At 34.6% G+C, this 17,305-nt stretch overlaps 2 protein-coding genes across 2 annotated transcripts; one reads left to right on the forward strand and one right to left on the reverse strand.

Moving 5' to 3' along the window:
* Positions 1–532: 532 nt before the first annotated feature.
* Ns4 (Nucleostemin 4) lies at positions 533–3,248 on the reverse strand. Its single transcript, XM_065365170.1, has 12 exons — positions 3,050–3,248; positions 2,891–2,984; positions 2,606–2,816; positions 2,389–2,529; positions 2,118–2,319; positions 1,954–2,049; positions 1,793–1,881; positions 1,594–1,719; positions 1,386–1,511; positions 1,154–1,301; positions 942–1,082; positions 533–851 (listed from the first exon to the last, which is right to left on the reverse strand). Exons 1-12 carry the CDS (start codon positions 3,138–3,140, stop codon positions 607–609), a joined length of 1,710 nt encoding a protein of 569 aa, XP_065221242.1. The 5' UTR covers positions 3,141–3,248; the 3' UTR covers positions 533–606.
* A 747-nt stretch (positions 3,249–3,995) lies between these two features.
* On the forward strand, positions 3,996–12,664 carry LOC135846192 (transducin beta-like protein 3). Its single transcript, XM_065365158.1, has 15 exons — positions 3,996–4,419; positions 4,492–4,543; positions 4,616–4,847; positions 4,923–5,100; positions 5,175–5,354; positions 5,434–5,606; positions 5,674–5,864; positions 5,935–6,135; positions 6,217–6,400; positions 6,489–6,610; positions 6,693–6,851; positions 11,582–11,747; positions 11,826–12,050; positions 12,136–12,263; positions 12,385–12,664. The coding sequence occupies exons 1-15, from the start codon at positions 4,391–4,393 to the stop codon at positions 12,562–12,564; spliced, it is 2,400 nt and encodes a 799-aa protein (XP_065221230.1). The 5' UTR covers positions 3,996–4,390; the 3' UTR covers positions 12,565–12,664.
* Positions 12,665–17,305: the final 4,641 nt, after the last annotated feature.

Consider the following 17,305-nt stretch of genomic DNA (forward strand, 5'->3'; position numbering starts at 1 on the left):
GGTGATATGCATTCAAACAATTAAGTAGGCAAATGTGCCTTTTGTGGTAGTTTACAGACTTTTCAACTTTGTCCCCTGATTTTTCACCAATAAAAACAAAAAATGTTTGATTTTTGAGCTTTTTGAAAATCAGCTCCTGAATTTGTTATCTTTTAAGACGTTGAAGCCTCCTTAAATTGACCCAGGGCCCTGAAGTTTGTTATAATATACGTTCGAAGGAGACCCTAGATACACTTTTTGTAGAGGTTCAGACTTTTCAAACTGTTCTCACCACTTCTCATCTACAAAAATGTCGAACTCTTGACTTTCGAGCCTTTTCCATCGTGTTCTTATTTTTTCATCTTTAAAGACATTCGAGTCTCCATGTCTTCATTTCACACACACAAAAAATCGAAATAAATCAACATTATTACTAACGGAAAATAATTTTAAAAATATTTCCACGTCGTACTTAATCGCTCAGAATTAATGGCCAACCGTAAACGAAAATATTAAACACGGTTTACGATTCGGATACTCGTAAAACAAAACATTCAAAAGCGATAATTTTTTATTCGTAAGTAATAAATTAAATAAGCGTATAGAGTACGGAATTAAAAATGCAATTTATTCTACTTCGCCCAAAGCTGCGAATTTATTCGTAGACGCTGATGAGAAGTCGCCGGTAGATTCGACATCGCTTTCATCACTATCTTCTCCACTGTCTGTTTCTCCACTATCGCCACTTGATCGACAACTATCACTTTCGTCTTCGTCGGACTCGATATTACCTCGGAGTTGGCTTTCTTCGGATTTATTTTTAGCTTGAATCCATAATACTTCTTGGATTTCTGGATGGGTTTTCCAGTGCTCTGAAATACATACGAGTATACGTTCAATAATCAGGTCCACAAATTAAAAAAAAATTACCTACACGTGAAAAAAAAAATCGTTTCAAGTACCAATTTTAGTCGAGTATCCGGCAGGTCGTAAGCATAGGCAGATTTTACCATCCAGAGCTAATCTGAGTAAATGATTTGCTGCTCTGTAACTGTCCAATCGAGCAGCTCTGGCAGTTAGAAAGCCTCGTTTTTTGGCCCAGCCTAAAAAGAAAAGAAAAAACAAGGCAATAAGATAATTGAAAATACACCAATAAGATGAAAATGTGATGTACCATCGCAAATATCCATCGAAGACCATTCTTCGTCATCGTTTGGATGTTGCAGATGTAATAATTTAACCAAGTCTATTCTCTCAGCGATATACTTCACAGATGTGTACGGTTCTCGAAGTTGAGCAATTGGGAAACTTCCCATGAGCACCTGATAATTCAGATTTATCGAATTAACAAAGAGGTCGATCATTGAACATTATGATTTTATCATCGATGAAATGATTTACAGTACTTGTAAAACTTTAGGAACTTTTGATGGAAAAACTAATCCGGGGCAATCACAAACTTTAACAGTGGGTGTTAAAAATATAGTCTGGAAATGCTTCGTATGGCCTGGAGTTTTTGATACACTGACAACCTTAAATCGAGATAAAATTACATCCAAATGTTAGAATTTTTCAATCATAATGTTTTTAAAGCCTGCATAAAATAAACGTCACCTTTTTTCCGATGATCGCATTCATCAATGAAGACTTTCCAACGTTCGGTTGCCCAATACATCCGATAGTTAGAACACCATCGCGAAATTTTTGATGTTTATGGTAACTGGTATCGATAGAGGTGATCTATAAAACGTAAAAATTCAATTTTATCATCAAACAGGTCATCGAGTCGTAGCATATTCGATATTTCACCCACTTCAGTGCTCTGTTCAACTTCTAGTTCTTCGTTATCGTATTCTTTACTTTTCTCTTCGATTATTTTCTTCTTCCAAGAACTCAAATCGACTGAAATCATACCATCAAACAGTTACATTTATTCGATAAAAACCCTAAATCGAGTAAATAATTTTATTATACCTTCACTTCCAACGATTTTATCGCACAGTTCTTGAAGCTTTTGAGCACCTTCGAAAGACATCCTCATACGAGCTTTTCGTTTCGCATTCATTTTACCTGAAATCAGACAGCATGAAATAGGAACTTATAAACGAGGTGAAAATATACCCATTGAGATACCTTACTTTCAACATTTCCATGAAGATTGTAACCGGGAACCGAAGTGAATGTAAGAATATGAATGGATGGAAATTTCGATAAAAAGTAATACTTCCAAGCTACGACTAATTCAGCTGGAGCTAAATCGATTTTATTCAGAACCAGGATCATTTCTTTTTTCAAATCCTCCACTACGAACTTGTATAAAGATGGAGGAAACATAAGGGCCTAAAAAATAACATAAATTATTAAAACCATGGAACTATTTCAATGGAGCATTGATTATTTTATACGTACAGAAAATCTAATATCGACTATAATTAATATAATATCGGACATCTCGATGACTCTCCATAATTGTCTCCACGTTTCCAAATTCAATTCAAAGTAACTCAAGTCTTTCAACGGAAACTGTTTCTCAATTCCGGCCAAATACTCCTACAAAACACACAACAAACTCGAAATGATATTCTCATCGAATAAATGAATAAAAATCATCAATAACAATCAATACCCTAAAGTAACGATTCTCCTGCAAATCGATCTCTTCTTTAGTCATCTCGTAATCCCATAATGGCCTTTTAGGGAAATCTAACTCGGGAAGGAAATAATTATCGATATCGATTTCAAGTTCTTCTTCGGTTACAGGAACAATGGCCTGTCTAGCTTGCTCCTTACGTTGTTGGATTTCTTCATTGGTTTCTTTGAAGAATTGCAAAGCGTATCTACAAAACGACAAAATAATACATTTATGATTTCAATTCGTTTGCAAGTGTTTCAGAGTGTTCCTTTTACTGACCTGTTCGATTTACCAGCAGCTGTAGTCGGTTGTTGGTTGATTTTTTGGACTCGAGGTTGGTCTCGTGATCGCTCCGAATCATCACTCTGGTGTTCTGCAACAGTCGAGTGAAAAATTAGCAAAGGATTTGTAAAATAATACCATTTTATATCAACTTACCCAACAGCCCTTGTTTCTTATGTCGTTTAGCTTGCAGTTGTAGCTTCTTCTGCTTCGCACTGAAAGGGACTTTACGTCGACCTTGAGGCATTCTCACTTCTTTGAAAAAAACTCCTTCGCAAAATCGTTCTAGAGACTTAGAAATATTAATTTTAAAAATTTTTACTACACCAAAATCACCAAAAAACGTTGGAAAACTCTGATAAGAAACAGATGACCGCGAAAATGACGTCAAACGTGACGTCATCGGGTCACAGACGCAAAAAAACGCAGAAAAGAATCGAAACAGGGTTGTGCCGAATCACGGAAAATATGAATCGAATCCCGAATCACGAATCATGGGCCACGATTCGAGCGAATCTCGAATCACGAATCGCTTTCAAAAAAGTGATTCGAATCATGATTCGAATACTTTCCTTTCAAAATGATTCGTGATTCGTAAATCTCGAATCATTTTTCGAATCATCAATTCATCATTCTTTATTGCATTTTTCTCAAAAATTCAGCTTGTTTTCTTCTTTTCTGAAGGAAATTTCAAGTTTAAAATAAAATTTCACAAATATTCGTGTGAAATTTAAGAAATTCTGTTTTTAAACTTGAAATTTTCTCCAAAAAAGAAGAAAAACAAGCAGTTTTTCAATTAAATTTTGAGCAGGGTTTTGCCGAATCACAGAAAATATGAATCGAATCATGAATCACGAATCATGGGCCAAGATTCGAGCGAATCTCGAATCACGAATCGTTTTCCAGAAAATGATTCGAATCATGAGTCGAATCCAGAAAATGATGATTCGAATCGTGATTCGAATCACAAATGATTCGAATCACGCACAACCCTGAATCGAAATAATCGTAACGAATCGATTCATCCATCCTTAATTTCCGGTGACGTCAGAATCTCGCAATCTTACCAACCGACTTTTTTTCCAGTTTTTTCGCTCGTATCGCTGCATCACTGACTGTAATCATGAAATCAACACGTGCTGTTCGTAAAAAAAACTAAAAAACGTGAATTTACGAAGAAAATAGCGAAATATGAAGTTAATTTCGTATAAAATGGGCTAATTTCCTCGTTCGCGATAAAATACTCGATCTAATTTGAATTTTAACAAGTCCGAATGTAAATCATACCCGGTATTTTCCCACCGTTTCGACCCTACCGAAATTTTGGCAATAAAAGACCAGCGATCCTGGGTAAGATAAGGAAATTGGATTTTCGCGTGTATTTTAACAATAAAATCCGCGAATTTTTACAATTTGTTTTAAATTAAAAAAGTATAATAAAACTCGCGAAGAACGTAGAATATGCTATAGAAATAGTGAAACCGTCAGTCAGTCACGATGGAACGTCAAGTAAAAATCAAAGATGTGTAAGTACAGTCTATTTATCATCGTTGTAGTTTGAATAATACGATTTTATATCATTTTTTGCTCATTTCCAGCTTTAAACCGGTCTCGGTCCATAAAGAATTCTATACCGGAGGCTCCATCGCAGTAAGTTATCATCGGCATCTCTTCACATGACCAATTCTTCGAATCGAGCTCACGATTTTTGTATGTTTTCAGCTCACCAACGATGGTAAAAATCTTCTGTGTCAGTGCAGAAATCACGTTACAGTTGTCGATATCGATCAAGTATCCATAAGTCGTACTATACCGGATGGTTTAACCACTTATAACTCTTTCGAAGAAAGCGATTACACAGACGATTACATTTTGACTTTTGCATTATCCGAAGATAACACGTTACTCGCCACCGGTCATAAAAGCGGTATTATTAGTATATGGAATTGGAAAGGTAAACCATCCAACGATAAATTTACTTCTAGAACTGATCTGACGTTGATATTCACGTTGTTTTGTATTTTCACAGAGTCTCAGATGATCACTTGCTGGAAATCTGGTCACAAAGGAGTATTAGCCCAGTTGTGTTTTAATAAAGATAACACCCTTATTGCCAGCGGTGGTACGGATTCCTGTGTTAAAGTATGGAACATAGAAGGCCATTCTTGCTCTTACAGATTGGCAGGAAGCTTACGAGGAGTAATCAGGTACCTCTAATCGAACCATTCCGAACCGATCTCTTCGAATTAGCTGTTTATTCATTATGTTTTGATATCCGCAGCGTGATAGTATTTCGTCAAATCAAAGATAAACAGTACATTTTCGTATCCAGTGATGAATCTTCGATACGTGGTTGGCTGCTGCAAAGTAATTCCAAGCAAACTCAGAAATACCATTTAAAAGGTCATTTTAGCCCCGTTACGAGCATCTTGTTCGACGATGATAATTCTCATCTGATCAGGTAATCGATCTTCGATCCCGATCTGGATTTTAGATTGCTCTCGAACGATTATGTTTTCATTCTCGAATTATTTTTTCAGCTGTGGTCGAGATAAAGCTGTAATATATTGGGATTTAAAAGAAGAAAAAAAGATACGAACTATTCCAGTCTACGAAAGCATCGAAGCTGCAGTCTTGTTACCAAACTGTATCGAATTACCCGGATACGAGAAACCAATTATTGGCACATTTTTGGCCGTAGGAGGCGATACTGGTAATTTTAACGTTCTCAAGATCAACCTGTCGATGAATTCAGTTCATAACGAGTTTTATTTTGTTAGGAAAATTACGAATTTTCGACGTAGAAAAAGGAACCGAATTATATTCCAGTTTCGAGGGTGATTCTGAGAAAAATAATCCTTCGATCGATCATTTACTTTATGATAGCGAACTACGATGCTTATATAAAGTGAATTCTAATCATAATATTACCTCGTATATAATAAGTGAAAAATTCCCCCAATGTAAACAAGTAAGTTACTCGAATTTATTCTTATTGTATAATCGTATTGCAAATTTCATGACAGATTTTTTTTTTTCAGATGACTGGATATTTGGATGAAATTCTAGACATCGCTTTCTTCGGCGATCACGATAATTACTTCGCTGTAGCAGCCAACAGTTGTGATATTCACGTTTATAATCAGAATATGAATTGTTCCCTATTGAAAGGCCATACAGATTTAGTCGTTTCTTTGGCTACGTCTCGTGGCTTCCCTAACTTACTAGTATCCGGTTCTAAAGTACGTTTTTATATTTTTCAATAACTTTTCCTCCCTAAATTGGTCCATTTGAATTGTTATTTTCATTTATTACTCTTATAGGATAACGCTATTCGAGTCTGGATGATGAAAGACGATATATTGAACTGTGTCGCTGTCGGATCTCGTCATACAGCTTCCGTAGGTGCTGTAGCTATCTCGTTTAATTCGTCGCTGAGTCCTTTCGTCGTCAGTGGCAGTGAAGATAACACTTTGAAGCTGTGGAAGTTACCGAATTTAAAATACAGTACGATTTTTTTTTGTGCCTGATTTAATGATCAAAAGTTAGGTACTCGAATATGTAGAAGATTGAATCGGTTTGATTTTGATTTCAGAAACGTGTCTTACTCTGAACGTATCGAAAACTGAAATTGCTCACGAGAAAGCCATCAATAGCGTTTGTATTTCTCCCAACGATGCCCTCATTGCTACTGCTTCTCAAGATAAGACAGCTAAAGTGAGAAGAATGAAATTGGATTATGTATTTTTGATATTGTGTTGAATGAATCAATCGTTACTGAAATTGTATCATTTTACAGATCTGGTCCGCCAAAGATTTATCCATCGTTGGAATATTACGAGGTCACCGAAGAGGTGTCTGGTGTGCTAAATTTTCTCCCGTTGATCAAGTATTATTGACTTCGTCGGCCGATGCTACGTTGAGACTTTGGGCTATCTCCGATTTCAGCTGCTTGAAGGTAAATTTTGCCTCGAAATGTATTCTAAGTTTTGATTCTATCGAATTTTGCTATTAGTCCCTTTGTACAGAACAGCCCTCTGAAAAAAAAATTAATGGTAGACCGGCCAAAGATATTTCTCCAAAAAATTCTCAGTTCCTGCGTCAGTTTTCTTCCAAATGAGCTACTTTCCTAGAGAAAGCTCCCTTGTGCAAAGGCCTCAAAATCGAAAAAAATCAAAAAAAGAACTAATTTCTGCCAGATTTTTAAAAAAATAACACCCGAAATTTTTTGAAAAATTTTCAACATTTCATTAAAAATAATTTTTTGCTCTGAACAAGATTTTTTTCATTTTTTCGACTGGGGGGGGGGAGGGAGGGATTGTGCAATGAGCAAAATCTCTCAAGAGATCGGAGAAGGATTTTAAAGGAAATGATTGTTGCCTATCAAGAAGAATTCTGAGGCAAGGAAGCAAAATTCAAAAAAAATTCACTGACTTTATTTTGACTTTTTTTTTTAGTTTTGGAGGATTTTCCACTGAGAGGCCAATTTTGATTTGAGAGATTGGAGTGTTCTTTTTTCAAAAATGAGAGGATTTAAAAAGATTTGGATGTATAAATTTCAAATTTTTACAAAAAATTTTTCATCATTTATTAGGATTTTTTGTTGTTTTTTTTTACAACTTTTGGAGGCTTCCAGCACCACTTGACTTTCAATTGGTGAACTGAAATTTTCAGACTGTTTTTTTTTTACAAGCATAAATTAGAACCCCCCCCCCCGATGTTGATATTCCTGAAAACAATTGACATGTTCTTAGTTTTTTGATTCACTTCTCATCGTAATTCTAATGCCTCCAGTGGATGTTCCTGAATAAAAACTTTCGACTTGAAAGGGACCGGATCAAAAAAATTAAATCATATTTGTCTTCAGCACGTTCAAAAATATTCAATCCGACATATTGAATGACTATAAGTCGATACTTTCACATTTTTTCACCTATAAAGAGCGACCTAGAGGGAGTGAAGGGGTCAGAGTGAGAAAATGGGTCCATATTCGTGTGTAGGATCTTCAAAAGTTGATTATTCAACATATTTGCATGGCTTGGTCTGCATTTTGACCACAAGAAAAAGGGCCAGGAGCGTGTTGGGAGGTTCAAATCATCAAAATAAGGCCATATTCGTATTTAGCGTCCTCGAAAACATACTATTCGATATATCGCATGATACGAAGTTTTTTTTTCATATTTGACCCCCATTTAAGGGTTTTCAAGGCCTTTTTTGGGGTCAAAACTTGAAAATTTTGATAACGTCATGCGATATATCAAATAGTATGTTTTCAAGGGTGCTGATTACGATTATGATCTCATTTTTTTGATCTGAACTCTTGAACGCCCCCAATGCCCCCTCCAATCGGTTCAACGCTCCAAAAAAAATTACTTAAATTATACAGTAAGTCAAATTGTATATTTTGGATTGCGCTGGAGACGAATATAATCCTATTTTCTCGATTACCATACTTCGAGTCATCCAATTTCTGATTTTGTTGATATTTTTAGATTTTTACTCCATGAAAAAGAGGGCCATGGAGGGCGTGGGAAAGGTCAAATCATTAAAATAAGGCCATATTCGTGTTCAGCGACTTCAAAAACATATTATTTGATATATCACACGACTTTTACCATTTTCAAAAATCCCCCTTCCCCCCATTTTGAGGCCCTAGACCCCTTTTTTGGGCCCAAACCTAGAAATTCTGATATGATCGTGCGACATATCGAATAGTATGTTTTCAAAGACGCTGAATACGAATATGGCCTTAGATTTGTGACCTGGCCCCTTTCAAGGCCCCTCATGCTCCCTCAATCCGGGTTAACGCTCCAGAAAAATGACTAAAGTCGTGCAGCATGTCAAATTATATGTTTTTTAATGTGCTGAATCCGAATATGAACTCATTTTTGTGATTCAATTATTCCCAATCCCTAAATTTTTGTTAAAAGGCTCTAATAAAGACATTATGGTCACTCGAATCGAAAAAATCAACAGTATATTTATATTCAGCACCATAAAAAATATCCTTTTTGATATTTCACACGACTTTTGTGAATATTTTCACATTTTGGCGCCAATAAAAGAGCTCTGTAAGGCTTGCAAGAAGTCAGATCGAAAAAATAAGCTCATATTCGTATTCAGCGTCCTCGAAAACATATTATTCGATATATGACACGATTTTGGCCATTTTTCAGAATTTTACCCCCATTTTGAGGCTCTGGCCCCCTTTTTTGGGGGCAAAACCTAAAAATTCTGATGTAGTCGTGCGACATATGGAATGGTATGTTTTCAAAGGCGCTGAATACGAATATGGTCTTGGTTTTTTGATCCGACCCTTTTTAGAGCCCCTCGTGCTCCCTCAATTCGGGTTAACGCTCCAAAAAAAAAGACTAAAGTCGTGCAGCATGTCTAATTGTATGTTTTTTAATGCGCTGATCTTGTATATGAACTCATTTTTGTGATTTGATCGTTTCCAATCCTAAAATTCCTGTTATAGACTTATAGGGCTCCAAATGAAGATATTAGGGTCACTCAAATCGAAAACCCAAGGGTATATTTATATTCAGCACCCTCAAGAATATCCTTTTTGATATTTCACACGACTTTTGTCTGTATTTTCACATTATTGTGCCAATAAAGGAGCTCTGTAGAGCTTGCAAGAGGTCAGATCGAAAAAATAAGGGCATATTCGTATTCAGCGTCTTCGAAAACATACTATTCGGTATATCACACGACTTTTACCATTTTTCAAAATTTACCCCCCTTTTTGAGGCCGTGACCCCCTTTTTGGGGGGCAAAACTTAGAAATTCTGATGTAGTCGTCCGACATATCGAATAGTATGTTTTCAAAGGCGCTGAATACGAATATGGCCTTAGTTTTTTGATCTGGCCCCTTTTAATGCCCCTCGTCCCCCCTCAATTCGAATTAACGCTCCAAAAACATGCCTCAAGTCGTGCAGAATGTCAAATTGTATGTTTTTTAATGCTCCGAATTCGAATATGAACTTATTTTTGTGATTCGATCATTCCCAATTCTGGAATTTCTGTTTTAGACTTACAGCGCTCCAAATGAAAGTATTAGGGTCACTCGAATTGAACAACTAAAAGTATATTTGTATTCAGAACCCTCAGAAATATGCTTTTAGATATTTTACACGACTTCATGTGAATATTCTCACATTTTGGCACCAGTAAAGGAGCTCTGTAGGACTTGGAAGAGGTCAGATCGAAAAAATAAGGTCATATTCGTATTTAGCGTCCTCGAAAACATACTATTCGATACATCACACGATTTTTACAATTTTCAAAAATTTTCCCCTAATTTTGAGGCCTTAGGCCCCTTTTTTTTGGGCCAAAACCTGGAAATTTTGATATGGTCGTGCGACATATCAAATAGTATGTTTTCGAAGGCGCTGAATGCGAATATGGCATTGGTTTTTCGATTTGGCCCCTTTTAAGACCCCCCGTGCCCCCCTCAATTCGGGCTAACGCTCCAAAAGAATGTCTCAAGTCATGCAGTATGTCAAATTGTATGTTTTTTAATGTGCTGAATACGAATATGAACTCATTTTTGTGTTTCAATTATTCCCAATCCCTGAATTTTTGTTAGAGAGCTCCATCAAAGGCATTATGGTCACTCGAATCGAAAAACCGAGAGTATATTTGTATTCAGCACCTTCAAAAATATGCTTATTGCTTTTTTATATTTCACACGACTTCCGTGAATATTTTCACATTTTGGCGCCAATAAATGTGTGCTGTAGAGCTTGGATGGGGTCAGATCGTGAAAATAAGGTCATATTCGTATTCAGCGTCCTCGAAAACATACTATTCAATATATCACACGATTTTTACGATTTTCAAAAATTTTCCCCCATTTTGAGGCCCCAGGCCCCCTTTTAGGGGCCAAAACCTAAAAATTCTGATATGGTCGTGCGACATATCGAGTAGTATGTTTTCGAAGGCGCTGAATAAGAATATGGCCTCAGTTTTTTGATCTGACCCCTTTTAAGGCCCCTCCTGCCCCCTCAATTCGGGTTAACGCTCCAAAAAAGACCTCACGTCGTGCAACATATCAAATTGTACGTCTTTTACGGCGCTGAACACGAATATAATGATATTTTTTCGATTCGACTACTTCCAAACTGAGAGTTTTCAAGTTTTGAGTGAATTCGAAAGACGTGACTTCGAAAATTTCATTATTTTTGGTCGAGTTGATACAGAATGGCCCTGGGAAGGCTCTCACATGTAGATCCCTGGGATTTCAGTCTTCGCCAAGAGTGTTGCTTAAAAAAATCCAGTAAAGAGATTATTAGAAGTTGGTTTTTGGGAATAAGGATTTCGGGCGATGGAATTTTTTTAATGAATCGAGTGGCACAATATTGTTTATTGAAGCCTGAAATTCGGCGAGTAGGTAGATGACAGCTGAGCCGAGTCTGTGCTCGACATTTACGAAATAACAATAGCATTTGCGTCAAGTGTAGGTTTTTTACGTCAAATCTATAGCAATGAAGTCGTAAACAGTGGAATTTTCCTGGTTTTTGGTAATTTCCCCAAAATAATCCTAGCTTTATTGTTAATATGCTATCTCAGGTAAGTATAAACGCTAATAAAAATCATACAATTGAAATTTAACCGCGTAATTATTCGATAATTTTACAAATTATCTTAAAAATTGAAAATTAACCCGGTATTCTCTTCCTATAGACTTTGGAGGGTCAAGATTGCGCCATTTTGAACTGCGATTTCCTCAATAACGGTATCCAAATCATCAGCAGCGGTAGTGACGGACTTCTGAAAGTATGGCTGATAAAAAGTGGAGAATGTTTGACCACCTTAGACCACCACGCTGCCCGAGTTTGGGCCATAGCCAGTAAATATGCTCACCATTGTGTGAAAATTATTTCTCCTAGATCGATACTTACCTAAAGTACCCATTTTCTTTCTGTAGTTAGCAAAGACGAATCGAAAATCTTGACCGGAGGAGCCGATTCTAGAATAGTATTTTGGCACGATCAAACCGAAGAAAGTCGTTTGGAGAATTTACAACAAAGTCAAGAAAAACTCGAACAAGAACAACAGTTAGCTAATCTAATCAAAGCCAACGAACTTCTTCCGGCGTTGCAATTAGCCATTAAATTGGACCGACCTAAGCAAGCTTTCAAGATTTTAGACAGTACGCGATCCCTTCATCTAATTTTTTATCAATTTCGCTTTCGAGAGAGAAATGTATGGACTAATATGTGGAATTTTTCAAACAGGTTTATCTTCCGGTAAAACGGACGCGTTGAAGAATTTAATCGATCAGCTTCGAGATGATCATAAAGAAACGCTGCTGAATTACGCGGTTACTTGGAATACTAACAGTAAACATTGTTTTATCGCTCAGGTACGCAAACGTGAACATTACTCGTTTACGTTAACTTATCCTCTCACGTTTCGACCAGATTTGCTATCCTAAATCTCCTATTATTGCTGAACAGTAATTTGAACTATGTTCGTATTTTCAGCTCGTCATTTCTCTCATGCTCGAAGATATAGCGGAGAAAAAACTCAAAATACCTGATAAAAATCTAGACGGGTTAATAGCCTATACAATCAGACACAATCAACGTTTAAACACCCTCATGGAAGATCTTCACTTAGTCAATTACACATTGAAAATGATGCAACCGGCAGCATCTCAATAATTTATTATTCTTCTCTCTTGTTGATTTGTTTCTTTTTCTTCTATATTTTTTTGTATTATTTTTCTTCTGCTTTTTTTTACGAATAAATTTTCGTCTCGTATTTTTCTAATAAATTTCATTTCATCTTTAGAGAGAGACTCGAACTCGAGACGAGAGCACCCCTTTTTTTCCCAATATGATTAAATTCACTGGACCATAAAGCTGGACACTGGAATATTGTTATTTAAGAACAAAGCATTATACCGGTCGGTTGATTTGAAAGGAAACTAATTTAGAAAAATGAAAACGCGCGTTGGTTGGAAAAAAACACCTGCATTGAGGGGTGGTTCGGACTCTACCTCGCAGAACGGTCTCCTTCTCGTACGTAGTACGTACCTTTTTTAATGCAAATGAAACGTTCGCGTTGCTGGTGTGATCGACCATGGCAATCTTTCCTCGAGTAATTGCTGATCTGACAGCGTGCGCTAGCGAAAGGGTTGAGTGATGTGGAATGGATCACGCGTGTGTGTTTTTTTATTCGCGAAATTATATACATATGTGTAGTCGGAGGTTTGGGGAGTGCTACTGTACCGTATGCTTTGCCTGGTGGATTTTTTTTTGTCAAGCAGAGAGGGAGTTTGGGATTTTGTTGAATGCTGCAGTTTTGAAAATTGAGTTTTTTTTCAGTAGAATTGTTTTCATTTGTATTTAAAGGTTATATCGGAATTCGGAATTTATATTGAAGGGGTTTGAGCTGGTGTGGGTATAATTGTATTGAGTTTGATCAGCTTTTGGTCCGAAAGTTTATTTATGTATTTCGAGAAAAATTCTCGATCTAGTCTATGAAAAAAATGTGCCAAAATTCTTCCCTCCCGGTTATAAAAAAAAAATAAAAAAATTCAGATATTTTCCCATTTTTGGCTCAAATTTTTAAAGTCAAATTGGTAAAATTTTAATTATTTTGCATTTTTTAACTCAAATATGGTTTTTATAAATTCATCAAAAATCAAAAAATTCATTTCAAATTCAAAAAAAAATGTTCACCGCCTCTAATTTCTTTTATGTTTATTTTTTGACTTCGTGTACCTTAATTATACAAGAAAAGCCAGTGTGGAGGGGGTGGGCGGGTGCTGGAAGGGGAAATTTTCTGAATGAACTAAATTACCTTGGAAAAGCTGCATCACCTGCTAAAATTTCAGGTGTTAAAGTTTTTTTTTTTTTGATTGTTGGTGAATTTTTAAAAATCAAAATTTGAGTCAAAAATGGGAAAATATCAAAATTTTACCAATTTGACTCAAAAAATGACATCTTCTGCTAAAATTTTGAGGTTTCAAAGTTAAATTTTTGATTTTTGGTGAATTTTTAAAAATCAAATTTGGGTCAAAAATGGAAAAAATTAAAATTTTACCACTTTGACTTTCAAATTTGGGTCAAAAATGGGGAAGAAATTTAAATTTCACCAAATTGACTTGGAAAGCTGCATCATGTGCGGAAATTCCAGGTGATTGAAGTGAATTCCGAATTTTTGAATTTTTGATGAATTTTTGAAAATTAAATTATGGGTCAAAAGTGAGAAAAATCAAAATTTCACCAATTTGACTTTCAAATTGTGGGCCAAAAATGGGGGGAAAAAATCTAAATTCCACCAAATTGCCTTGGAATGCTGCTTCATCTGCTAAATTTCTGGCGTTGGAGTGAATTTTTCGATTTTTGATAAATTTTTGAAAATCAAGTTTTGGTCAAAAATGGGAAAAATAAAAATTTTTACCAAATTGATTTGGAAAGCTGCATCATCTGCTAATTCAGGTGTTGATTAAATTTTTTGATTTTTGATGAATTTTTGAAAATCAAATTTGAAATTTGGGTCAAGAATGGAAAAAATTGAAATTTTACCACTCTGACTTTCAAATTTGTGCCAAAAATGGGAAGAAATCCAAATTTTACCAAAGTGACTTGGAAAGCAGCATCATCTGCTAAAATTCCAGGTAACTGAAGTGAATTTATCAAATTTTTGAATTTTTGATGAATTTTTGAAAATTAAATTGTGGGCTGAAAAGGGGAAAAATCGAAATTTTCACCAACTTGATTTTCAAAATGGGGGGAAAATCTCAATTTCTGCTAAAATTCAGTGTGATTGAAATGAATACGGATTTTTTTTGATTTTTGATGAATTTTTGAAAATCAAGTTTTGGTCAAAAATAGTAAAAATCAACATTTTTACCATATTTACATAGAAAGCTGTATGACCTGCTAATATTTTAGGTGTTGAAGTAATTTTTTTGATTTTTGGTGAATTTTTGAAAATCAAAATTTGAGCCAAAAATGGGAAAATATCAAAATTTTACCAATTCGACTTTGAAAGCTGCATGACCTGCTGAAATTTTAGGTGTTGATTGAATTTTATTATTTTTGATGAATTTTTGAAAATCAAATTTGGGCCAAAAATAGGAAAATATCAAAATTTTACCAATTTGACTCAAAAAACTGCATCTTGTGCTAAAATTTTGAGGTTTTAAAGTGAAATTTTTGATTTTTGGTGAATTTTTGAGAATCAAATTTGGGTCAAAAATGGGAAAAATCAAAACTTTACCAAATTGACTTGGAAAGCTGCACCATGTGAAATTCTAGGTGTTTGAAGTGAATACCGAATTTTTGAATTTTTGATGAATTTTTGAAAATCAAATTATGGGTCAGAAATGGGAAAAATCAAAATTTCACCAATTTGACTTTCAAATTGTGGGTTAAAAATTGGGGGGGGGGAATCTCAGTTTCGCCAAATTGACTTGAAAAGCTGCATCATCTGCTGAAATTCAGTGTGATTGAAGTGAATAAGGATTTTTTTGATTTTTGATAAATTTTTAAAAATTAAATTTGGGCTCAAAATGAAAAAAAAAAATCAAAATTTTATCAATTTGTCATAGAAGGGAGCATCACCTGCTAAAATTTCAGACGTTGGAGTGAATTTTTTGATTTTTGATGAATTTTTGAAAATCAAATTTGGGCCAAAATAGGAAAAAAATTCCAAATTCCATCAAAATGACTTGGAATGCTCCTTCACCTGCTGAAATTTCAGACGTTGGAGTGATTTTTTTTATTTTTGATACATTTTTAAAAATTAAAGTTGGGTTCAAAATAGAAAAAAAATCAAAATTTTATCAATTTGACATAGAAGGGAACATCACTCGCTAAAATTTCGGTCGTTGAACTAAATTTTTTGATTTTGATGAATTTTTGAAAATCAAACTTGGGTCAAAATAGGGAAAAAAATCCAAATTCCACCAAATTGACTAGGAATGCTACTTCATCTGCTAGAATTTCTGGCGTTGGAGTGAACTTTTTGATTTTTGATAAATTCTTAAAAATCAAGTTTTGGTCAAAAATGGGAAAAAATCAAAAATTTTACCAAATTTACTTGGAAAACTGCTTGACTTGCTAATATTTCAGGGTTTGATTAAATTTTTTTATTTTTGATGAATTTTTGAAAATCAAATTTTGGTCAAAATGGTAAAAAAAATTCCAAATTCCATCAAATTGACTTGGAATGCTCCTCCAACTGCTAAAATTTCAGACGTTGGAGTGAATTTTTTGATTTTTGATAAATTTTTGAAAATCAAATTTTGGCTCAAAATGGGGAAAAAAATCAAAATCTTATCGATTTGACATAGAAGGGAGCATCACCTGATAAAATTTCAGACGTTGGAGTGAACTTTTTGATTTTTGATGAATTTTTGAAAATCAAATTTGGGTCAAAATAGGAAAAAAATCTAAATTCCACCAAATTGACTTTATACGTTCCTTCATCTGCTAAAATTTCTGGCGTTGGAGTGAATTTTTTGATTTTTGAAAATTAAATTTGGGCCCAAAATGGAAAAAAATCAACATTTTTTCAATTTGACATTGAAGGGAGCATCACCCGCTAAAATTTCGGTTGTTTAATTAAATTTTTTTGATTTTTGATGAATTTTTGAAGATCAAAAAATTTGAGTCAAAAATAGGAAAGTACCTACCTATCAAAATTTTACCAATTTGACTTAGGAAGCAGCAGCACCTGCTAAAATTTTAGGTATTTGAGTGAATTTTTTGATTTTTGATAAATTTTTGAAAATCAAGTTTTGGTCAAAAATAGTAAAAATCAAAATTTTATCAACTTGACATAGAAGGGAGCATCACCTGCTAAAACTCCAGACGTTGGAGTGAATTTTTTGAATTTTGATGAATTTTTGAAAATCTTTGGGTCAAAATTGAGAAAAAATCTAAATTCCACCAAATTGACTTGGAATGCTGCGCTTCATCTGCCAGAATTTCTGACGTTGGAGTGAATTTTTTGATCAAGTTTTGGTCAAAAATGGGAAAAATTGAAATTTTTACCTAATTGGCTTGGAAAGCTGCGTGACCTGCTAATATTTCTGGTTTTGATTACATTTTTTGATTTTTGATGAATTTTTGAAAATCAAATTTGGGTCAAAATAGTGAAAAAATCTAAATTTCACCAAATTGACTCGAAATGCTGCTTCACCTTCTAAAATTTCAGAAGTTGGAGTAAATTTTTTGATTTTTGATAAATTTTTGAACTTTAAATTTGGGCCCAAAATGGAAAAAAACCAAAATTTTATCAATTTCACATAGAAGGGAGCATCACCCTCTAAAATTTCGGTTGTTAAACTAAATTTTTGGATTTTTGATAAATTTTTGAAAATCAAAAAATTTGGGCCAAAAATGGGAAAATACCTGCTTATTAAAATTTTACCAATTTGACTTGGGA

The sequence above is a fragment of the Planococcus citri genome, chromosome 1, assembly GCF_950023065.1.
Source record: "Planococcus citri chromosome 1, ihPlaCitr1.1, whole genome shotgun sequence".
NCBI lineage: Eukaryota > Metazoa > Arthropoda > Insecta > Hemiptera > Pseudococcidae > Planococcus > Planococcus citri.

Coding starts and splice junctions, on each gene's coding strand:
- LOC135846192 (XM_065365158.1), top strand. CDS start 4,391: ATGGAACGTCAAGTAAAAATCAAAGATGT. Junction 5,355..5,433: donor GATAATTCTCATCTGATCAG/GTAATCGATCTT, acceptor TTATTTTTTCAG/CTGTGGTCGAGATAAAGCTG. Junction 6,136..6,216: donor TACTAGTATCCGGTTCTAAA/GTACGTTTTTAT, acceptor TTACTCTTATAG/GATAACGCTATTCGAGTCTG.
- Ns4 (XM_065365170.1), bottom strand. CDS start 3,140: ATGCCTCAAGGTCGACGTAAAGTCCCTTTCAGTGCGAAGCAGAAGAAG. Junction 1,720..1,792: donor AAGTTGAACAGAGCACTGAA/GTGGGTGAAATA, acceptor TACGTTTTATAG/ATCACCTCTATCGATACCAG. Junction 852..941: donor CGGATACTCGACTAAAATTG/GTACTTGAAACG, acceptor TATGTATTTCAG/AGCACTGGAAAACCCATCCA.